We start from the raw sequence: 25,147 nt of genomic DNA on the forward strand, positions 1-25,147 counted from the left end.
TCGGTGGTGAGCCTGCATCCCTCGGAGGGGAGCCCGCATCCCTCGGTGGTGAGCCTGCATCTCTCGGAGGTGAGCCTGCATCCCTCGGAGGTGAGCCTGCATCCCTCGGAGGGAAGCCTGCATCCCTCGGAGGGGAGCCCGCATCCCTCGGTGGTGAGCCTGCATCCCGAGGCCCTGAGCAGATGCGGGAATCCCGAGAGCCCGGTGATGGGTTTGCGCCGTCTCCCGAGTTTCGGCTTATTTTTGTGGATAATAGACTCCCTTCCTCCAGCCGGGCCTGAGGCAACTGAGTCCACACCGGATGAAAATGAAGATGACATTCAGTTCGTTTGTGTAAGTAGCAGCGATATTCGGGTTTGTCCCAGAGCCAGAGCCTGCGTGGTAAGCGATTCTGAGACTACACCTCGCCTGTTCGTTCACCATCCCACAAGCTGTTCGCACGTCTAAGGCGCAGCGCTCCTGTGAGGAGCTTGGCACAGGACTAGGAAATGGACCAGAAGAGGGCGCTGAGCAGCCGCAGCGGCCACCGCGAAGACTGTTGGTTAAGTACAGTCGTAGCTTAATCACTCTCCTCGTGCCTTCCTGCAGAGCCATTTCATACTCAATCTGCACAAAGTTCTGGTCTCCTAGGACTGTGCGTTGAAATGGGGCGAGAGTGTCTTCTAAGAGATGAGACACAGGTGAGGGGGCAGGGACAGGTAGTGATGAGGAAGTGTGTAGAAAGCGGGAGTGTTGTAGGAACTGGAAACTGAGGATTACGGAGCTGCATACTGTGGAGGCAGGTAGCTTGAAGGCCTCGCTGATCTCTGAGGTCACGACGTTACAGCACAGTACAACAATTGATGTTCATAGTGAAGGTCCCTTTAGGACAGTTCTCAAGCATTGGTAGGTGTAAATGTGCAGGTTCCTGGACCCCACTCCGGACATACCGAACCAGAATTTGAAGGCGGGGCCTAGGAATCTGTATGCTGGCACAAATGCAAGGATATGTAGCTCTGTGAGCACACTTTGTGTAGCATTGCTTTAGTAAACCTAAGAGGGTGTTATGATGCATTTTGGTATAATTTTCACCAAAAACTTAAATTATTACAAAGTGTCTGTTTAAAGTGATTATTTAGCTAGTTGAAATCACTTCTACCCCAAACAATTCTTTTGATAATTTCTCTGATGAGCTGAAGTTTGCTGTTAAAGGTGTATAATTTTTCAAAATGAGTGTGTGTTTTATTTCATGAGAATGTGCACAGTGAAGCAGAGCTATCAAAGAACTCCATGACTTTGAGCTTGGATATCTGAGAGATTATTGATAACCATCCAAGCTAAAAATTACTATTCCATGACCTATGTGTCTTAACACTACCCCTATGCTATTTCCCATTTCCGAAGGAATCCACATGGTTTCATTCCTCTGTGTAGATTTAGACTCTTTGGGGTTTTGCTTTAAATACATACTCATCTATCCTGAATCTTTTCCTGTGATGTTTTTGTTTCTGATTATCCTGTGCCACTTTCAAGTCTTTCTTCTCAGGGTATCTTGCTAATTCCAACAACAACAACAACAATTTCACTGGTTGTAAATGGAAGTTTGGTTTGAATGAGTGTTCATGATTTGCACATTTGCTCACTTCCTTTTTAGGAAGGCGCTTCACGATCTGTTCTTGAATGTATTGATCTGCTTTGTGGTGATGATGAAGAACCTAGCACCTTTCATACTGATGTGAGTATATTGTATTTAAGTTTTTTCAGCTCTGTCATTAGTGTTGGAGGTGGCTTGAACTGGCTTGCAAGAACTGATTAAGTGTTCAGGAATTTTGTGAGCTGATTGTTAAACATAGCTATTATTAAAAATTACAGTATATATCCCTGGTTGGTGTGGCTTAGTGGATTGAGCACTGGCCTGCAAACCAAAGAGTCACTGGTTCAGTTCCCAGTCAGGGCACATGCCTGGGTTACTGACCAGGTCGGGCCCCCAGTAGGGGGTGTGCAAGAGGCAACCACACATTGATGTTTCTCTCCCTCTCTTTCGCTTTCCTTTCCCCTCTCTCTAAAAATAAATAAATAAAATATTTAAAAAAATTAAAGTGTATGAACTTAAAGTGAATAAATGATCATTTGGGGTAATACTCAAAACTCATCATATCTTAAAATCTATATATTTGAAGTTACTTACATGTATTCTATCTGTATGGTAGAAATACTGTACAACAGTGTGCTGCTATAGCATGATGGGAATATTTATACCAAGGTAATCAGCAAACTACAAATCAGGGTTTGTTAGATTTATTGTTGATTGTTTAAACTTAAGAAAGTGGTGAACAAAATGTTAATGCATGTTAAGCCTAAAAATGTGATATGTCTGTAACTGCTACACTTTATGCTATACGAAAAATTGAGGCAATTTCCTTGCGATATTTGAAAACTCTTCATTGAGTCAACAAAGATGCTGATGTCATTGATGAATGAAAAGAGTTCTGATATATATCTTCATTTTTTCACTTTCATCTTATTCATTAATATAAACAAAAATATCAACCATTCTTTACATTGGAACTGTACTCATTTGTAAATCATATGAGCAACTTACTCGTGAAATTGGATGATAAGCAGATTTTGTGGCATAATTATTGGCTATAGAATTTTAAAAACTGATAGTGGAGTTTTCAAGAAGTAGCAAGTTGTATCAATGTTATAAGCGTGAACTAAAAATCAAGGCAGGCATTTTAGATTAATGTTTATTTCAATAATTATACACAGAAGTCATTAACAAAACTATTTACATTAACCCTGAGAGTGTCATCATGAACTTAACTTACATATGTAAAATTATTTTTCAGATTCTGTTCCCTTAAAATGCCAAAATACCAGGGTGAGTTTTTGTGTTTTTTTAAATGTGAAGAAGGTGAAAACAGACACAGTAAGTAATAATGGAATCAAAAATCAGTGCGGGTTGCCTGTCAAAGGAACCAAATTTCGAATATGTTGAAAAACTGAAACTGGAAAAGACACCGGCGTTCGGGCTGCCTGTCACTACCAAACCCAATAAGCAATGACAGCGATTGAATCTTTAAGGGAGCTTTATTCAGATGGCCAGTGATCTGCGGAGACGGTGGGTTCATACCCTAACAAACCATCTTGTCTTCTCTTTCCAGGCCAACATTTTTATACCAGGGAATAAACAAGGTGCGGTGAGGGCTTTGAGATTCAGGGAGGATTAGGTGAAAAAAGCTGCAACATTCCTGTCCTGGGCTGTTAGCTGTTGCCTGTCGCCCTGGAACACAAAGGCTTGGATGCCTCCAGTTGTCCCCAGGCGGTAATCTTTAGCAGTGTCCCGGGAGATTAGCCGTTTTCCCAGGAGGCAGGACAGGCATTATCTGCAGTTTCTGAAACAAAAGCTTTAACATGTACAAGACTTGCTAGGCTTACAACTTTTTACCTTAAGCTAAAATTTTCCAACTCTTGAGTCCCCTATCAAAACCAGTCATTAAAGAAAAGCCATCATGTTCATCAAAGGAAGAAATAGATAATTTTAAGCTTCCAGATTATTGGAATGAAAAACAAGCACTTGCCTTTACTGCACAATACCAAGGGCATGAATAAAAGAGGGTAAATTAGGATGTAAGGATTACTTAACAGTTCGATATTTGGGACCAAAAGCAGAAAAGCATGTACATATATCCAAGGAATAGATTGCATATTTAGTAACTGCTAATGGCAGTAATAAAATTACAAGACAAGCTTCTCTGTGAAAAAAAATTACAGAACATATATGATATTTCTAAACCTCATAATAAAAGTCAGGATTTTGTTGGGAACTGCCCTGCCTGGTTTCAGAAGCTGTAACCCTAAGGTTGATTAAAGGGCCTTGAGACCATAAGCCATTAAGGAGACAAAGCTTATCTTCCTGATAGGGGTGCCGCCTCTGTCCCCTTTCACTTAACCCTGTTAGGCCCCAGGCGGATGACTGGTTAGCCGATGACTGGATGACTGGTTAGCCAATGACGGGTAAGATTCCTCAAAGGAGGGATGACCTAAGACAGGCATGGTCTGGAAGGGGCCCTCAGGGAAGGATTTGGAGGACTATAGAAAAAGGGGGTGATGGACCCTCACCCCTCAGCTTTGACATATCCTGAGTCCTCATTCTGTCTGCAAGAAGTCTCCTAATCTCTTGGCTGCCTTACTTCCCCTGCCTGACTTAAGCCTGGAACAATGCAGGAGATGGGTGCGGCCCTGTGCTGGAAAGGGCAGGTTCCCCTGGGCGATCAGGCCTAAGAAAGAATGCATAAAATCCTGTGAAACCTGCTTTGCTCAATTTAAACGATAAGGGTCCAAGCATATAAAGAGTTTGTTTCCCCAAAGTTTTATGGCCCTTTAGCCAACTGACTCTGACTCAGAATAAGACCTCATAGTTATCTGAATGTTATCTATTACTTGATCATTACTGCCTGACAATGACTGATGAGCTTTACCTGTATTCCTGTGCAAATTAAACCCAGTAAAAGCCCATTGAGGAACTGCTCCTGGTCCTTCTCCTTTGAGACTTTGGCCACCTTTCCTCCCCAAGCAGATCATGTCTTGGCAGACTTACTCTCATCCGTGGCAGACAGGGGGCTCTGCGGGCGAAGCTACCTCACAGGATTTGTTAAAGATAGCAGTTACTGACTCAATATCTAATACAGTGCATAAACAAAATAGTAAAAGTATTGATGCTACTGTAAAAGTTTTCAGAATTGTTTACAGGCCTTTATCTGGTATTGAGGGGGAAATAGAATTACAAGAGACAAATGTGGCGGTCAGTTGTTTAAATACACGCTACAGTGCAACAAGAATAACAGAACATAATTCAAAAGAAAGGAAGGTGAAAATATTTAAGAATATTATGGAAGAGAAGGCCAAAATCTGCATCATAATTGGTGAGGCACCTACAGTTTCGGAAAAAAGCACCCTATTGACTTAGCTCCAGTGCACATGTCCGTCAACTCCCGTGTTATTCGTTGCTTTGAAGAAACTGGTGTCAACTACAGTGGAATGTATTGTCAATACGTTACCGAGTACTTTAAATGATTGTAGCTTTATTAATAAATGTGTGAGAGCAAATTTAATTGCATTTTTTTTATGATGGTGCTAGCACAGTGCTGGGAAGGAATCTGTAGTAGCTACGATGTTAGAAAAGTTTCCTGAAATCATTATTTGGAACTGTTTAAACTATCGATTGCAGTTGTCACTTGATGATTCAATATCCAAAATAAAACAAGTTAATCATTTAAAAATATTTCTTGATAAAATTTATTCCATTTATCATCAGTCTAATAAAAATCAAAACAAGCTTTTAGAACCTGTAGCCAAAGACCTTGAAATTGAAATTTTTACACTTGGCCTGGTAGGGGATCAACATGGACAGCATGTAGTTTACAAGCTGGTACTGCTGTATGGTGCACACACCCTGTATTCCACATGGATTTTTACCCTTCTTAGTCTGGTTTGGCAAAGAGATTAGCTAACATTAATTTCTTGCAAGCTCTTGCTATAATGACTGCCCTTCCTGAAGAATGTTCACTGCTTTCTACTGCATCACAGTCAAGATCAACTAACATTTCAGAAAGCATAAAAATTAATCAAACACACTGTAAGAGCTTTGGAAAATTTAAAAATTGGTACTAGAAATCATGAGTCTCAAACCGAAGCTTTGATAAAGTTAGATAAGTTTAAAGATATTCCATTTAATAAAATAATAAATGTAACGCCATTCCTAGGAATATGTTACTCAAAAATATAATTCAACACATGAACTTATGTCTCCTATCTGACAGAAACCATAATGAAAGTATTTTTAATTATTTTGACTTGCTAGAACCTTCTACATGGCCTTATGAAGAAATAATTTCAACATGGGTTACTAGTGAAAAAAAATTATTTATGTGAAATTTGAAAATATAAAATTGATTTGAATGATTTTTAGGAATTTAAATAATAATATAAAATTGAACAATGTTTTTCAATTCCTGCAACTATACAAAAAGCTAGAAAGATAGCACTGTTAGAATCAGTAGTGCTGAAGGTGAAAGTGGTTTCAGTTTAATGAACAGAATTTGTACAAGAGTGAGAAATAGTTTAACAATAGGTCACCTATCAGATTTAATGGTAATAAATTTGTTGGTGGAAGAGCAGATTGGGATGCAACTCCATTTGTAAAGTCCTGGTCAAATTGCAACCATAGGTGGGCTACAGATACAAGTGTTTGGCAAAAAATTAACAAAAGCCTTCTATGATAATTAGCTGGCTGTATGGGACCTACTATATACTTTATCATATGTAAATTGTGTGCTATACATTTTTACATACATTTTTTGAAAGCCAAATGTTAAACTTCTATCGGCATGATGCTGTTAAAAGGCATTTACCGAAGAGACAAAGTTGATGATGATTGTTTTTTAGGAGCTATAGGTTTTTGGAGATTGGCCAATGTCTGCTGGAGTGGTCCACAATATACATTCCAAGGAATTCTGTACAGAAAATCCAACCATTTCCACTTTCGCTTTGTTTTACTTTTAGTAAGGATGCAAAAGAATAGCATAAACTAGATGAGTTCTAAGTTCTGGAAGTTATATCAAGTGAAATAGAAATGGAATAAAAACTGTAAGCCTTTGGCTCTTGTCTCTCTCGCTTCTGTATCTGCACTAACACAGTAACCACTAGCTACAGGTGGCTACTGAGCATTGAATTCAGTGGGACTAAGAAAGTAAATTATGTATATTAAGAAATAAAAATGAATGCAGTGAAAGTATTTTTGACTCAACCTTTTTTGTTTTTTTTACAAATGTTTCACTTTGTTACCATGTTTGAAATGTGATAGCTATAGTGTGCCTGTCAAACTCTTGTGCCATGTCTAGTATTACAGAAAAACATTACTGATTGAGTAGCTGCAGACAGATGAATTCACTGCAAATTGGTTTTTTCTATAAAGCAATGTAACATAGCATGTTTCTCTAAAGATTTTGTACACACAACAGGAATTATGGTGATAATTATGTAAATCGTACTTAGTAATTGAAATAATCATAATTAAATTCTTTCTATATCAGATATGAATTTGAACAAATTTTAAATGAAAGCATACTGAAAACTAACCAACTGGAGGTACAGGAACTAGTACTACAACTGGAACAGTAAACAAAGTAACTAGATGAAGGTATGTTGCATACTTCATACCGAATGACAATTCCAGTTTGCGGTGGCAGAGAAGAATAAGCTGTTATTTAACCAATTAAAGACTATAAAGTAGACAATATTGAGAGTTTCAGTGAATGCTTAATGAATGAATTAATGAGGTCATCTATTAAAAGTCAAAAAAGAATCGAAATTTAGTTGCCTGAAATCACAATTAAATGTCTAACAAAAATTTTAAACAATTTTTAAAAGGATCAAGCCTATAAGTTTAGCCAGATATAAGACAGCTTGGATTTTTTCATGAAAAAGAACAAGTTTTAGATGAATGACAGTAAAATAAATTATTTCAATTATAGAAATTGTTAGAAAATTATGAGTTAAAGCCTAAACATGTTTTATTTTTAAAAAGTGTGAAGTTTTTAGTGAAATCACCAAACATTGCTTATAGAATATAGGACCTAAGAATGTTAAAGATTAATTAATTTAAACTCTGAAGAATTACAACTACTTTTCTTTAGATTTAGATGAGTTATGTAATGTAACAGACACAACCCAAGTCATACTTGGAGTACATTTTGTGTCATAGGACTTAAATTTATGCAAGAAATAATTTTGATTCATGGCCTAAAAAAAATAAAACTTTATCCAATTCTTTAAATAATCAAAGATTACTTAATCTTTTACATTTGTCAGAATAGTTTCAGCAAGATGAGAAAATATTATTTCTATCACAATAAATGGCATCCCAGCAAAATTAGATCAAAAGTCACATTTCATTGGAATTTTTAAGTGAGCCTAACGTTTCCCTTATTTCTTTGTTCTAAGACGGTATGATACAGTTCAAAAATATTTGTGCTAAGTTTTCTGAAATAGTTTTTGACAGGTGTCATGGTGATAGTTGCTAAGGGTCCATTATATGAGTGCAAATGCTATGAATCAACATCAGCTTACAGGACTGTTGAAGAATTAAGGCAATGAATTTGGTGATCATGTGTACTTTGTCAGTTTATTGAATTGTGGAAGGGTTCTACAAAACTTACTGTACGTACTGGTGACACCAGTTCAAGATTTTCTTGCTACAACAGAAATGGCTAGCTAAATACATAATAAAGAGAAAATGGTCGTTTCTCCTCAATATGATATGCATGATATAAATTTGAAACTCCAAGGAAAGGAAAAAGGTTTATACTTCTTTTTTAAAAATTATATTTTATTGATTATGCTATTACAGTTGTCCTGATTTTTTCCCTCTACCCAGCATACCCCACTCCCTCAGTCAACGCCCACACCGTTGTTCATGTCCATGGATCATGGGTTTAAATTCTTTGGCTACTCCCTTTCCTATACTGTACTTTACATCCCGTGACTATTCTGTAACTACCTATTTATACTTCTTAATCCCCTCACCTCTTTATCCTTTCCCCCACATCCCTCTCCCATCTGGCAACCACCAAAATGCTCTCCCTATCAGTGATTCTGTCTCTGTTCTTGTTTGCTTAGTTTGTTTCAATTGTTGATAGATATGTATTTATTGCCATTTTATTGTTCATAGTGTCGATCTTCTGTATACTTCTGTTGGTGTTGGCTGAGATCCGCCACTCATGAGGCACCTAGACATTCTCTGCACTTTCTGTTTTATTTTAATTTAATTCTTTTGGGTTCTGTTCATTTTGTCTGTCACCTACTTGTTGAAAAAGTGGGGCAATATTTTTTAAAATCTTTATTTGTTTTGTTCCTCTTTTTTTTTCTTGTTGCTTTGTTTACTTTCTTAGAAGAGAAGGAAAAGAATGTCACCAGTTTGCTCAAACCAGGGAGTTAAATCCAGTGTTGCTATTCAGAAGCCGAAGGCAACTCTGATCCTTATTCAGACTCCTCATACTTCCCCAGGCTCTTTTAATCCTGTCTTCTCTGATACACTAGAATTGGATAAAAATGTATCTGTTGTTTATCTTCTTGTTTACTCATTGTGCTGGGTACACGATGGACCCTTTCAGTCTGGATAATTGCATCCTTCAATTCTGGGAAAATTTATTTTATTACTTTTTGCATAATATCTATATAACATTTTGCTTCCTACTCTTCATTTTATCTCCTGGAATTCCAGTTATCCTGGGAATTCAGTGATCATGTGCTGAATCTCTGTGTCTCCTATCTTTACTTTTTTTTTTTTAAGTCTCTGGACTTCTTTCCTTTTTTCTGTTTTTGAGAAGATTTTTGGTTATATAACTTGCAGCCATCTATTAAATTTTTAATTTCAACTGTCAAAATTCTAATTTACAGGATCTGTTTCTTGTTCTTTGATTGTTTCCTTTTCATTAAAATCCTATGCTTACTTCTGGGTGCCCTTTAGTTATTTGGTAGTTATTTTAGTTATATTTTCCTCTGGGGAAAAATTGTTTTAAAATATTGTTTTCTGTGCATTATTTGTTTCACCAAGATCCCTTTTTCTCGTTATCTTAAATTTTCTTTTCCTCTCCAGGGCCTTCTATTTCATCCTTGCCTGGCCTTTTATGTGTAATCTATTGCCTCGGGAGCTGCACTTGTGCATCTCTGTGTATGTAGAAGGCCATCTATTTTGGGGGGGGGTATCCTACATATCATCTGATACTGGGTTTTGGTTGGTGTCAAATTGCTCACCAGAAGATCAGTTGGTTCTCCTGCAAAATGGGGCTGGAAGTAACAATGTTCCAAAAAGAGACACCGTGAATTCTCTTTTTAGCTCTCGCTCTTGCCCACAACTAAAATCCGGTGTCCTAGGTCCTGGATATCTCCTTTTAATCTCCAGTTTGTGGAGATGTGTAAGACGAGGAATTTCCAGTTCCTACATGCAGTCTTTCAGCCTCCATTATGTAGCAGCGTATCTCCATCACTCATTGTAACTGGTGTTCTGAGTCACTCCTGGGTTTTCTGGGGCAAACCGATTTGCTTCTTGTGCCCTGTGCAATCAGTTCCTGCTCCATCTATTTTCTGTCTCCCAGAGTTTCCTCAGTTGTCAAATGGAGATAATAGCTTATAGAGTTGTAGGGATCAAATGAAGTTGTGCATGTTATATGCATAACACAGGATGTGGCTTGTAGTAATCATCCTATAAATGGTAGTTATTGGTGTTATATAACCTCTCAAAATCCCTAACAGCCCTAGGCACATTAATTCACTAGTGATAGTGTCACCAAAATCTCCTCTATTGCTGTTTTTGTGGACTATTAATGTTTTTTAATAATCATTTTAGGGCAAAAAATTAGGAGAGCCCTGACTGGTGTGGCTCAGTTGGTTGGGCATCGTCCCATAAAGTGAGCGGTCACAGGTTCAATTCCCCGTCAGGGCACATGCCCAGGTTGCGGGTTCCGTCCCTGGTCAGGGCATATATAAGAGGCAAATGATTGATGTTTCTCTCCTTCTCCCTCCTTTCCCCTTTCCTAAAAATAAATATATTTTTTTAATTAGGAGAACTGAAATAAATTCATCCTTTAATTCTGCCATTTCAATGTCTTAATTAGTAGAGATTTGTAAATTACAACATAATATTTAATTATAATTCAGTATTCTTTATTTTAAAAGAATATTTTGACTATTCTTATAAATTTATTAATCTGGATGAGTTTTACAATCATGTATATTGGTCTTCCCCAATCCCCCTGTCCCCTTTTCCCTTGAAAAGCATATTTTACCCTTGAAATTTTAATTGGAATTACACTTAAGTAATTTTCAAATCTGGGAAGAAGTTGTGTCCTAACAAAACTGATTCTTCCAATTCACAAACAAAGTCAGTTTAAATTATAGTTTTTCTTTTCCTCAGTAAATTTTTGCATTTTTTCATAATAGTCCTACACAATTATGAATTTAATTCTCATGTACTTTATATTTTTTATATTTTACATTTTGCTACTCTAAATGGAACATTATTTTTAATTCTATATTTGGTCATTGCTGTGTGGAAAAATAGTGATATTTATAGGTTTTCCATGGGTTTCCTGGGCAGGGAAAAAATGCATCTTCGTCAAACATGGTCTTTTCACTTCCTTTTTCTTACTTTACTACTTTCTTGTTCTTAGAGCATTGCTTATGACTTCCAGAGATATGAGTGGTGGTTACAGACGTGTTTATTTTATCCCTCACTTGAATAGGAGTGTCTTTAGTGTTGTTATGTTTCAATTATTTGTCTTTGGTTAGAGATAAGACATTGGTTAACAAGTATCCAGCTGATTACAAGTATCTTTGCTGTGTTGAGCAAGAATGTACAAGAAAGCGCACACACATACATATCTCACATATACACTAACTAAAAGAAGAGAATTATTGGGATTCTAATATCTGAGACCTTTGTGACAGATAATCAAGCTATATTCTCAGAAGAAAAGTGGACAATTTTCTATTGAGAGTGGCAGGACCCAGAGGCAAAAAGGAGGGGAAGAGAGAGAGAAGGGCTCTATCCGGCATCTTGGAGTTCTCTACCACACGGTTCTGGTAGCACTCCCACTCCCAGGGTCATTTGCTTCCCACACAATTCCATCTTATGGTCACACGAACAGTGTGTGGGGACTCCACCTCATGATTTAAAAGTAGTCTATTTGGCATTATTTTATTCGGTCATTAGTAATTAAGCTGAGCATGTGAACAGCAATTAGACCATCAATTGACACAAAAACAGCATTTGACAAAATTGAGCATGCACTTGTGATGAAAATGTTAAAAAAAAAAACAACCTATAAAACGCCAGTACTTAATATTTGATGGTACAAGAGTGAATGCTTTCTCTTTAAGATCAGGAACAAGGTGAGGATCTCCAGTCTCACCACTCTTACTCAACTTAGTGCTGGACATTCTAGCCAGTACATGGAGCTAAGAAACACTGTTCTTATTTGAAGATAGTTGACTGTATGGGTAACTCAAGAAATCTACAAAAAACAGAGAGAAAGAAACAGCTAGGAGTAGTGAGTTCAGCCAGCTTACAAGATCACTGTGATCACTGTGTAACTCAGCTGTGTTTCTACAGGCGACAGTGACCGTGATGATCACACAGACACCCATGTTAAAAATACAATACCATTTACCACCGCTTCAAAAAAACAAGTACAAATCTAACAAAGTGTGTACCGTATTTTTCGGACTATAAGACGCACCCCCCAACTTTGGGAGGAAAATGGGGGTGCATCTTATAGTCCCAATGTAGCTTACCTGGCTCACTGTGGTGGGGGGGGGCAGGAGGCATTGTTTTTTTTTTCCTGTTTTCCTCCTCTGAAACCTAGGTGTGTCTTATGGTCCAGTGCGTCTTATAGTCTGAAAAATACAGTACGGGATCATATGCAAATCTAGCTAAATTTATATAGGATTATGTGCTGAAAACTACACAATGCTGATGGAAGAAACCACAGAAATGTGCTATGTTCATGGATTGGTATAGTAAACATGGTAAAAATGTTAATTCTCATGAAATTGATATACAACTACAATGAAATTCCAATCAAAGTCACAAGATTTTTTAATATTTAGACAAGATTACTGTAAAATTTATATGGAAAGGCAAAGAAACTGTATAGCTAAACAATTTTGAAAAAAAAAGAACAAAGTAGGTAACTAGTATATGAGATCTTAAGACTTACATAGCTACGATAATCCAGACTGGGTGGTATTGGTGGGGGGATAGCCATAGACCAATGCTATGAAACCTATATGTAGGTTTCTAGAAAACCTAGAAATAGGTATACAAATGAGTACACAAATATCTCCAGCTTATTTTTTAAAAAGGTGCAAAAACAATGGAAGAGCTTTCACAAGAAATGCTGTTGGCACAAGCGAGCATCTCCTCCTCCCCTAAAATGAACCTCACGCTTCATAAAAAATTAACTCTAAATGGGTCATGAACTGAGATGTAAAATGTGAAGCTATAGTTATTTTAGAAAACACATAGGATAGAATCTTTGGGATCTAACAAGGCTACACAAAGTTCTTAGAGTTAATACCAACAGCATAGTCCATAGATGGAAAAATAAAATGGATAAACTGGACTTGGTCAAAATTAGAAGTTCCTTTGTGAAATACACTTGACAAAATGAGAGACAAGTTAGACTCTGAGAAAATGTTCACAGACCACATTTGCAATAGGAGACTAATATCTACAATATGTAAAGAATTCTCAAACTTAATAGTAAAAGAATCCAATTAGAAAATGGACAAGAGGCATGAACAGACATTTCAATGCAAAATACACAAATGGCAAGCACATGAAAAGATGGTCAATATCATTTCCTTTAGGAAAATAAGAATTAAACCTACAGTGTGACATCACCACACTTATCACAATGGCTGAAATAAAAAATAGTGACAACACCAAATACTGCCAAGAATGTGGAGAAGCTTGATCCATATACTGTTGGTGGGAAAGTAAATGGTACAGGCACAGTCTGGAAAACAGTTGGGCTGTTTCTTTAAGAAAGTAAATATGCTAAGCCCTGTGAGACAGATTGCACTATTGGGTATTTATCTCAGAGAAATGAAAACAAGTTCACATAAAAACCCGTACAGAAGTGTTTATAGCAGTTTTATTTGTGACAGCCCAGACCTGGAAACGACCCCAGTGATGGCGGCTTTCAACAAATCAATGGTTAAACTGCCACACATCCACACCAGGGAATGCTACTCAGCAATGGAAAAGAACAAAGTACTGACACCTGAAACAACCTGGAAGCATCTCCAGCAAATTATTCTGTGTGCAAAAAAAGCCAACCCCAAAGGTTATATATTGAATAATTCCATTTGTATAACATTCTTGAAATGGCAATTACAGAAATGGAGAACAGATTAGTGGTCTCCAGGGGTTGAGGAGGTGGAGCTGGAAGGGAAGACGGTGTGGATACAAAAGGGCAGCAGGAAGAGTCCTTGTGGAAATGGGAATATCCTGTATCGCCATCATTATCCTGGTTGTGATACTGGAATTTTGTGAGATGTTACCATCGGGGGAAACTAGGAAAAGCACACATAGTACCTATCATATTTATTTCGTATTTTAAACAGCTTTATTGATTTATAATTCACATACTGTAGGGTAAGTGGAGGCAGTCTGGCTTCCTCACCCAGGTGTCTGGGTAGCTAAGGAAAGCAGTGTTCCCATAGCCTTGGAGGGGCCCGATAACTTGTGTTCTCATAGCCTTGAGACTGGGTCCGATAAACTGTTCCCATAACATGAAGTGAGCTCGCATGTGCAGAATTATGTTATGTTATGTAAGGTTCTGGCGGTTTTCCGGCTTTGCTTCCCACTACTACTTAAACAAGTAGGGACTCCCTGCTGGGGGCGACGATGGTGAGAGACACGCAAGGGGACAGGTGCCACGATGGTGCCATGCTGGGGAGCAAGGGCCACAACACGCAGATAGACATGCAGCTTGCAGCATGCGTGGCTTGCCGACCCAGGAATAAAGGCATGCCAGACATCCCAACAGCTCCATGAATATTTTTCCATCTGCGCGAAAACCATGAACCTGCCTGGCCTTGAAGGGTGGCAACACACATGCCAAGCAAGTCACTAGCTTAAAGTGTACAGTTCAATATTTTTAGTATAGTCACATACATGTACAACTAGCTCTACAGTCTCTTTTAGACTGTAAAACTTTGTTCATACATTCCCCTCTCCAGCCCTAAGCAGCCACTTACCTACTGCTAAGGACATTTAATGCCAATGGAATAATATGTGGTACTTTGTGACTGCCTTCTTTCACGTAGCATATGTTTTGAAGATTCATCCATCTGTTAGTATGTATTAGCACTTTATTCTTTTTGTGTGTGAATGATACATTAGTCCCTGTGCTCTAAGACCCCTCAAAGGGTGTCTGAAACTGCAGGTAGCATGGACCTCTATGTAAACTGTGCTTTTTCCTCTACATACATACCTTTTCACTTAATGGAAACATTTTATGGCTTGTCTTTGGCATTTCTGAATTGTTGGTGTCATTGCCACTCTTGCGCTATGGGGGCATTAAGTAAAATAAGAGTTACATGAACACAAGCACTGTGATACTGTGACAGTCACTCTGATAACCAAGAAGCCTACTAAGTGACTAACGGGTGGCTAGTGTATAGCGCATGGATATGTGGACAAAGGGATGATTCACACATCCCCACATCCCAGGCAGGATGGATGGAGCGGGACAATCCAAGATTTCATTAGCCTACTCAGAATAATGCACAATTTAAAACTTATGAGGTGTTTATTTCTGAAATTTTTCATTTAATATTTTTGGGCCACAGTTGACTATAGGGAATTGAAAACTGCAGAAAAAGCAAAACTATAGAAAAGGCAGCGGGGAGGACTACTGTATTCCATTGTATATGAATATTCTACATTTTATTTATCCATTTATTAGTTGATGGATATATTTGGGTTGTTTCCACATCTTGGCTATTATGAATAATGCTGCTACGAACATTCCTGGACAAGTTTTTGTATGGACATGGTTTCACTTTTCCTGGGTATATATCTGGGAGTGGAATTGGGGGGTCATATGGTAACTCTTCTGTTTAATCATTTGAGGAACTGCAACACTATTTTCCAAAGTGGAAAGGGCAGGAAGTGGTATTTCATTGTGGTTTTGATTTGCACTTACCTGGTGACGGATGAAAAGGGGTCACGTGAAAAGACGAAGCTAGTACCATTTGCTATTGTGGTATCATTTGCCTAGCAGGCCTATGACCTTGTTAAACGTCACTGCCATTTTACTCTTCTGAGCGTATGCCCCCAGGACTGGAAAATTACTGGAAAAGCAAGAACAGAATGTGACTAACCACTCCCCACAGCCACAGGCAAAAGATAACATTGGAGCAAACTGCAGCAAAACCAGCCTAAACCACCGGTGGTGAAACACCCCTCACAGCCCAGCAGCCACACAACAGCAATTCCCCCACCCTTTATAATCCAATAAAAGCTCAAAACCCAACCCCTTCAGGGCCAGCATGATTGGAGAGAGGATTCAAATACTTTTCCATCTCTCTGGACTCTGCAGACCGCCTCCTCCTCACCCACCTTCATGGCCAGTGATTGCTAAGTCTCTCTGGATCTCGGGCTGCTAACATTCACATAACCGAAGGCAACAGTTTTCTAGTCCTGACCTGTTCTTGGGCCTATTGCTTTCCTTCCAGATTCGGCCGTGAGGGATGCCCCTTGACTGTCTCCCTTCTAATCTTGATCTTGTCCTATGACTCAGGGATGTCTGACTGTAGGACAGATCTCTATGTTTTCAGTCTGACCTTGGACTCAGGGATGTTTGATTTCTGGGATCAGATCTGTCTAGGTCATCAGAGTCGGGAATGCCCCTCTCTGACCTCTCCCTCCCTCAGCATGTTTCCAACCCTGAGATGTTCTCCTCTTTCTTTCTTGTAGTTCTCACCATGGGCAATACTCAATTGACCCTGCCCAAGGACTCGCCACTAGGATGTCTCCTTAAGAACTTGAAGGCTCTGGGACTTAGCAACCTCAAGCTCAAGCACTTGATTTTCTATTGCAGTATGGCCTGGCCCAATACAAACTAGGTGATTAGGAGGTCTGGCCCATGAACAGATCTCTTAACTATATAATATTATCCTCCAACTTGACCTGTACTGTTGCCATCTTAAGAACTAGCCTGACATTCCTTAAGTTCAGGCCTTTTTCAAACTCTCTCGTCATCCTGATCTCCATACCTCTGGTTGCATTCTCTCACATCTACTTCCCTTCCTCCTCCATCTTCCCAAGATTTGGACCATCTCCCCCTCTCTGCACCTCCTCTTCCTCCTCCATATCCCCCTTCTGCTCCTTTGCCTGATTCTTTAACATATCTTTATTCATATGATGTGACATTATCATCATACCTTCTTTTGCTTTTAAAAAAATTGTATTTCACTGATTATGCTATTACAGTTGTCCTGGTTTTTTCCCTCATTCCCTCCTTCCACTCAGCACCCCCACTCACTCAGACAATCCCCACAGCATTGCTCATGTCCATAGGTCATGCATAGGCTCTTTGGCTGCTCCATTTCCTATACTGTACTTTACGTTCCCAAGGCCATTCTGTAACTACCTATTTGTACTTCATAATCCCCTCACCTCTTCACCCATGCTCCCCTTCCCCCCTCCCATCTGGCAACCACCTGGTAACTAACTTCTTTTCTCTTGCTGCTTTTAAGATTCTCTCTTTATCTTTAACCTTTTGAATTTTAATTATAATGTGTCTTGGAGTGGGCCACTTTGCATCCATCATAATTGGGACTTTGTGTTTTCTGGACTTCCATGTCTACTTTCTTCACCAAATTAAGGAAGTTTTCTTTCACTATTTTTTTTCAGATAGATTTCCAATTTCTTGCTCTTTCTCCTCTCCTTCTGGCACCCCTATGATGTGAATTTTGTACCTCTTGAAGTTGTCCCAGAGGCTGTTTATACTGTCATTTTGGGGGGATTCTTCTTTTCTTCTTGTTGCTCTGCATGGTTGTTTTTTGCTTCCTTATGTTTTGAAGCATTGATTTGATTCTCAGCTTCATCCACTCTACTATTGTTTCCCTGTAAATTGTTATTTCAATTAGTGTACCCTTTGTTTCTGACTGGGTCTTTTTTATGCTGTTGAGGTCCTCACTAAGTTCCTTGAGCATCCTTATAAAGTGTTTTGAACTCTGCATCTGATAGATTGCTTACCTCCATTTTGTTTAGCTCTTTTTCTGGAATTTTGATCTGTTTTTTCATTTGGGCCATGTTTCTTCATCTCCTCATTTTGTCAGCCTCCCTGTGTTTGTTTCTGTGTATTAGGTATAGCTGCCTTGACTCCCTGTCTCAGTAGTGTGGCCTAATGTAGTAGGTTGGTGTCCTGTAGGGTCCAGTGGCACAGCCTCCCCTATCACCCAAGCTGGGTACTCAAGGTGTGCCCTTTGTGTGGGCTGAGTACACCCTTCTCTTGTAGTTGATATTTGGTTGCTGCTGGCAGGTCAATGGGAGGGATTTACCCAGGCCAGTTAGCTGCAAGGACTGGCTGTGACCACTGACTACCACTCTCTATCCTCTGTGAAGGATCAGCTGTACAGGGGTAGGGTTGTGATACACTGATGTGGTCTGTAGCTGTCCACTAGATGTGTTGGCCCTGGGTTTCCCCTGGTGGTACAGGCCAAGGTCAACCCCAGCCTGTGTTTTTCCCAGGGCACTCTGCCTGAGTTGTAAAGCAATCTGAGATGGCTGCTACTTGTGCTGGGCTTGGAGATTCCGAGGTGAAGCCAAGCCGTGAATCTAGGCTGGCTGCTCCTAGTGCCGGGCTGGGGCTCACTGTAGCCAGCTGTTGCTTGTTTGATAGGATTTAGGAGCCAAGACCAGCCGATCTTAGAGCTTGGGTAGGCCCCTCAGTTGGGTGGGACTGAGTCTCTGGGGATCTCCAAGGCAGGTCAAACAGTGTTACCTAGGTTGATGGAGTCTCAGATGTGGCACCAGCTTGCTGGCTCTGTGGGGAGAGGGTTTAGCTAAGGGAAATGCCCTGTGCCCATCTTGATGCCAGATACTTCAGTCTCTCCCTTTATACCACTGGTCCCTTTCAAGCTGCCACCCCATTTCTGGAGCTCAGAAGGAGTGCATCTAAGTTGGTGAGTCTGTGTGTGGCTTCTTTAAGAGGAATTACTTGGGGCTCTAGCAGTTTCTTCCACCAACTCAATCTCTACTAGTTTTTGCAGCCAGAAGTTGTGGGGACTGATCTTCCTGGCACTGGAATCCTGGGCTGGGGAGCCTGGTGTGGGTGTGGGACTCCTTGCTCCCAAGATATCCCTCCCGAATTTTTGTCCACGTGGGTGTGGGACCAACCTGTTCTGCATCTGCATCCCTCCTACTAATCTGGATGGATATGTTTTTTTTTAATTTTGTAGTTGTCAGACTTCCATTCAGCTCGATTTCTGATGTTCCTGAGTGATGGTTGTTCTATATTTTAGCTTTGAGATGGTTGTGTGAAGAGGTGAGCTACATCTGCCAACGCCATCATTTTGACTGGAAGTTGAGTCCCTTTTACTTCTTAGTCCTGCTTTCTTGTAGTTCTCTGGACATGTGGACATGTGGACAATAGCTAATTTGAAGTCTTTTCCTTACTAATCCATTCGCACAGTTTCTGTTGCCTGCTTTTTCCAGGTGTATGGGTGATACTTTTCTGTTTCTTTGCTTGCCTTTTGTTGTTGTTGTTGGAAACTGGACATTTTAGATTACCTTGTAGCAGCTCTGTATACTCTCCTCCAGGAGTTATTCTTATTTGGCCCTTTGTTTAGTGACTGGCTGGATTATTTTAGTGACTTCTACTCCCCTCTACTCCCCAGTGTAAAACCCTTCATGTTGCTTCTCAGGGAGGTACCGCACCCCACGGTCACCATGGCATGCCATTGGTTTTGGTAGAGCTCTCTTCCTCTTGCCCTAAGCCTATCAACAGTTAAAATGCACTAATTCCTGCTGGTTGCTCTATTATTATCAACAATGCTGCGGTGATAAATTATTCCACAAAGTGATCCAATCAAATTACATCTCTGAAAAAATACTTTTTTTAATATTTACATTTTTAAAAAAATTGTATTGATTTTAAAGTGAGAGAAGAGAAACATCGACTTGTTGTGATATTTATGCATTACTTGGTTGCTTCTTATAGGTGCCCTGACTGGGCATTGAACCCACAACCTTGATGTTTTGGGCCAATGCTCTAACCAACTGAGCTACCCAACCAGGGTAGGGATATTTTCTGAGATCAGTGCTTTGCATTTTTTTTTTTTTTCTTTAAGAGGACTCCTTTTTAGCTATCTTATCCCATGGTTCTCCTGAAAGCTTGGCGGCCACAGTTTTGTCTTGTATCTTGAATGTCCTCCCAATTGCCTTTCACCACAATGTCCTCTGTTGTAGACAGCATCTATGGGGTTGAACTTCACTATCTATTGCAAATGAAGTCAGCTCCTCTGTGAGATTAGGAGCTACCTGTTTTACAGCCTACTTTTCCTTCCAGGCAAAATCTCTAAACCAGGGGGAACTAGGGGTGAGGACAATGGCAAACTTCTCATTTAATAACATCACATTCTAGGAGCTGAATACTTGGTGGAGGAGTAGAGGCATTAGCCTGAGCTCCTCTGGTCTTGTCTTTCCTGACATAGAATCATCACCTTACCAGGTAGGGCAAGAGTAGTAAAGGCCCCAGTATTCTCAATGCACTGTGTTCAAAGTAGAACTTCTGGTCCATGAGTGCCAGTTGCACAGAAAAGGAGTAGCCCTGTCAACTGCACTTATCCATGACTCAGCCCCAGCAACACATCTGGGGACAAGATTAAAAATGCTGATGTCCTGCTCATTCTCTGATTGTGAGCTGGGGGTGAGGGAGTGGAGAGAGAGCCCTTGGTTCTTGTCTGCAGCAGTCTGGAGTGGAGTCTCTGTCTCACTGAGCTGGGAGGGGGGTAATAGGAAGTTGTCTTGGTTCAAATACCGTACACTCTTGCCTTTGTTGCAGAATTTTCATAGATTTTCTTGAATAGATATTTCATTTGCTGTTTGTCTTTAGTACCACTCCCATAGGCTTTAAGTGATTTTTTAATACAATTTCACCAGTTTCACCTGGGAGCAGGTCAGCATAGCCCCTTATGCTGTTATACCATCAGTACTCTGTACATTCACAACTACATGTGAATGTAAAATTACCTAAAAAGAAAACCCGAATCAGAACATAAATATATAGCATGGCTAAACTCTAAGATAAGTGTTGTAAGTTTCCTGATAGAAAAAGTAGACCCAAAAGAAAAGCTGTTAATCAATTATCTCTGATATTTGGAACCCCTAAATCTACAAAGTGATTACCAGATAGCATGCAGTGAAGACTCTTGACGTGATTCTGAGTATCTCTCTTCTCTGTGCAAACATCAAAAAAAAAAAAAATTCATGCAATGAAAGGTTAAAAAAAAGATGAAATCAGCCCTGGCTGGGTAGCTCAGTTGGTTAGAGCATTATCCCAATACACCAAGGTTGTGGGTTCAATCCCCAGTCAGGGCACATACAAGAAGCAACCAATGAATAAATACATAAGAGGAACAACAAATCACTGTTCCTCTCTTTCTCTTTTTCTCTCCCTCTCTTCCTTCCTTTCTCTCTAAAATCAGTTAAAAAACAAAAATTAAGAAATAGGAAGTCAGTGAGTTCATACCTACAATAATTTTTTTTAAAGATTTTTATTTATTTATGTTTAGAAAGGGGAAGGGAGGGAGAAAGAGGCAGAAACATCAGTGTGTGTGAGATACATTGATCAGTTGCTTCTTGCTTGCCCCCAACTGGGGACCTGACCCACAACCCAAGCATATGCCCTGACTGGGAATTGAACTGGTGATCTTTCAGTTTGTAGACCAGCACTCAACCCACTGAGCCACACCAGCCAGGGCACAATAAAAGTTTTTTAAAGAGCAAAGGTAAGACTCTATTACAAAAAAAAAAAAAAGCCATTTAAAAGAACAGTAGAGTTGAAATATTACCATTTTGTAACCATTATCATAAAGGTTAGTACAGGCAAAAATCATCAGAATATGCTATATATAAGGAAATACAGTAAGTTTCATGAGGAGCATGATGTTTGTATGGTGGTGAAAGTATATCCCCACATATTGCTTATCAGTTTTAAGGGGAAAAACTACGTAGTGATGATACTAGAGGACACCTTGAGCAGATGATTAAAATTAATATTCTCATTGATGGTTGCCAGATGAGAGGTTGGGGGACTAGGTGAAAAGGATGAAGGGAGTAAGAAGTACAAATTGGTAATTACAAAAGTCATAGCGACGTAAATTATAGCACAAGGGTTACAGTCAATAATATTGTAATAACCATGTATGGTGCCAGGAGGGTACTAGAAATATGGGGGGAACACTTTGTAAAGTACTTGATTTTCTATCCACCATGCTGTACACCTGAAACTAATACAAAATAATGTTGAATGTAAACTGTAATTGAAAAATAAAATTAAAAAAATTAATGTTCTCAGTAAGGGGAAGATAGCCATCATGTGCCTCTAGATGTGATACTCTCAAACACTTCAACATCACATATTATTTTGTCTGGAAATGCACAATTTGAATCTAATGAGAAAAACTCTGACAAACCAAAATTGAGGATATAAAATAACTGGCCTTGGTACTTCAAAAACATCAACATCATGAAAGACAAAGGCTTAAAAACTGTCTCCGAAGAATAAGGAGACATACAACTCAATGCATTGCGTTATCCTGGACTGGACAACTGATAAAATGTGATAAGGACTGTAGGTCAAAAAATACTATTAAATCAGTGTTAAATTTCCAGATTTTGGTAAGAGTACTGTTATGGACTACAAGTGTGTCCCTCTCCTCCAAATTCCCATGTTGAAACCCTAATCCCCAATGGGATTGTATTTGGAGATGGGGCCTTTGGGAAGTAATTAAGTCATGATGGGATTGTTTTTATAAGAAAGACACAAGAGAGCTTGCTTCTCTGCTGTCCACCATGTGAAGATACATGAAGAAGACTGCAAACCAGGAAGAGTGCCATCACCAACTGGCAACTTGATCTTGCACTTTCCAGCCTCCAATCTGTCAGAAATAAATTGTTTACGCCATGAAGTCTATGGCTAAATAAGTACTGTGTTTATGTCAAAGAGAGTCCTGATTCTTGGGATCTACACATTAATATTAATGGATAAGAGGCATGATACAACACCCTACTCTACAATGATTCAGGAAAAAGTATGTCTCTGTGCATGTATAAACAGAGAGAGAGAATGTGACAATACACATTATTGTAGTTTTTCTGTAAGTGTGAAATCATACAGAGATGTCTTCTGCTTAGAATTTTTCACTCTCCAGCTTGTGGGAAGAAACAAATACTAGTTATATTACTTAACTACTTAAATTCCTCCCCAGTTACACTTCGCTATATTTTTAATATAGCGAATATATTCTAAATATATTTTTGCAACTATTCTAACACAGAATAGTGTAAATATATTTTTGCAACTATTCTAACACAGAGATTATCATCCAAGAGGTTAAATAAATCTTAAAATTTATGACCTGGCAGCAGTATTGTTACAATTATATCTACACTTAACACTATGCAACAGACTAATTCCTTTAATAAATACAAACCAGTTCTAATACTTTTGGATGTCCCTGATCTTTTCAAAACCAATGTAACCCATTACAAGTTGAACTGTCAGAGTTCTCATTCAGTGGCATTACATGGAGGAATAGTATTACTATAATGCAAATACAGTGAATGATGATCCTTCAAATATTTCTAGAAAGTGGGTAGGAAATTTTACAAGTTACTCAAAATGTGTTATAATAGCACCAAAACCCACTGTTTTCAGATTGCTCATAGGGCAAATACATTATTGCTCGAAGGGAGAATGTCCATAGTCTAAGGAAGTAATTAACATAGCTTGCTCTAATGAGGAAAGTGCCTTGTACTTACAAACCAAGCACAGAAATAAGCCACTCTCTTTTGTCTGGTGCTCCAACAGGCTTATTTTCTTTATGCACAACACTTGCACAGCCTTCCAGACTTGAGAGGAACAAAACATTGTTCTATAGACCTCTGGATTAGTTTTTATACTCTTACAGAACCAAAACATCTTTTTTTTTTTTTTTAATCCTATAAGTCCCAGGAAATGATGATGACAACTGACTCCATAAAAAGCCATCTTCTTCCTGGAAGAATATTGTTTTGGAATAAATGCCTATAAAGCTATTTCTCACTTTATCAGACATTGTCAAAGAGATCATTCCAGTTGCCAGGTTTTAAAATCAGAGCATTTAATCCAAACCAAATACAGTTCTTAAAAATAGAATTGCATTGGAAGTATTTGTGCTTTTACTAATGTATAATAGGATTTGGTGCTGTGTATTCATGAACTCTTTTGCCCAAGTTGAATGATGCTTAAGTTACAGGCTCATACTAGCCATACTTTCTCTCTTTTTTTTTTGAGATTTAGGAATATTGGATAATGATTCTTAATGAGCCTTGAACCTTATTGGTACATTCCCTTAGCAAGAACCAGGTCTCCAGAATCTTAAATCCTGCTGTGCTGCCAATGTTCAGACAGATGGTTCTATAAATAATCATCCACCAAGAACAGCAAGAAAGTCAATAGAAAACTGAGAAAACAAAGGCTGAAGTTATTACTTCTTTGTTATATAATGAGTTGAAGGAAGACTATCAGCATGATGCCTCTAATGTAGATCAAGAAATCTATTATGATATTGCTCAGGACAAATCTAAGACAATTAAATTAGAGTGGTTATCAAATCCAATGATGAACTCCCTTCAAGATCTTACCTCATAGAGACTTCTGCTCAAGATGGAGGTGCAATTTGCCTCCCCGTGCAACCATAAGAAGAATTACAACTAACCTGAAAACAAAAAAAAACCACGCAGAACTGCCAGAAAATTGAACTGTATGGAAGTCCAACAACCAAGGAGTTAAAGAAGCTATGTTTAGCCAAATGGGTAAGAGGGGTGGAGTCATGGAGGAAAGACACAGTCATGGAATTCAGGGTGGAGAGGACACAGTGTGGCATAGAGAGGTGGCGGTGATGGTGGTGGAACGGGCAGTCCCACATTCACATGTGGTGGATAAAAATCGGGAAAGTTACCATGAGAGTGAGTGATCCCAGCCCCAGGCCAGACTGCACAGCCACAAGTTCCAGCACCAGGAAAAGAAAGCCTCAAACTTCTGGCTGTAAAAACCAGTGGGAGTTGGGGTGGTGGAAGAAACTGCCAGTTTCTCAGGAGAGTCCATTTAAAGGGTCCACACGTACCTAGAATGTGCGCAAACCCACCCAGTCTGTGAATCACCACCAGGGCAACAGCTAGAAGGGTGCCAGTTGCATATGGGAAGTGGATGATGTGACTGGAAATGGGGCGAATGCCAGGCAAACCTCCATAAGCCAGGCAGTGGCATTGTCCCCTCTCCAACCCCTCCCACCATGCAGAGCCACAAAGTGGTGAAATGAG

The 25,147-nt window shown here is 39.2% G+C and overlaps 1 protein-coding gene across 1 annotated transcript; it reads left to right on the plus strand.

The window, feature by feature from the left end:
• Positions 1–6: 6 nt before the first annotated feature.
• Positions 7–6,345, plus strand: KIAA1586 (KIAA1586 ortholog). Its single transcript, XM_071219698.1, is given in 19 exon segments — positions 7–333; positions 1,634–1,714; positions 2,832–2,843; positions 2,845–2,874; positions 2,876–2,949; positions 2,951–2,980; positions 3,468–3,589; positions 3,592–3,761; positions 3,763–3,790; positions 4,620–5,375; positions 5,378–5,589; positions 5,591–5,717; positions 5,720–5,909; positions 5,911–5,958; positions 5,960–5,987; positions 5,990–6,020; positions 6,023–6,157; positions 6,160–6,239; positions 6,241–6,345. Coding segments are annotated over 19 exon segments (2,385 nt in total). The 5' UTR covers positions 7–207.
• Positions 6,346–25,147: the final 18,802 nt, after the last annotated feature.

The sequence above is a fragment of the Desmodus rotundus genome, chromosome 11 (genome assembly GCF_022682495.2).
Source record: "Desmodus rotundus isolate HL8 chromosome 11, HLdesRot8A.1, whole genome shotgun sequence".
NCBI lineage: Eukaryota > Metazoa > Chordata > Mammalia > Chiroptera > Phyllostomidae > Desmodus > Desmodus rotundus.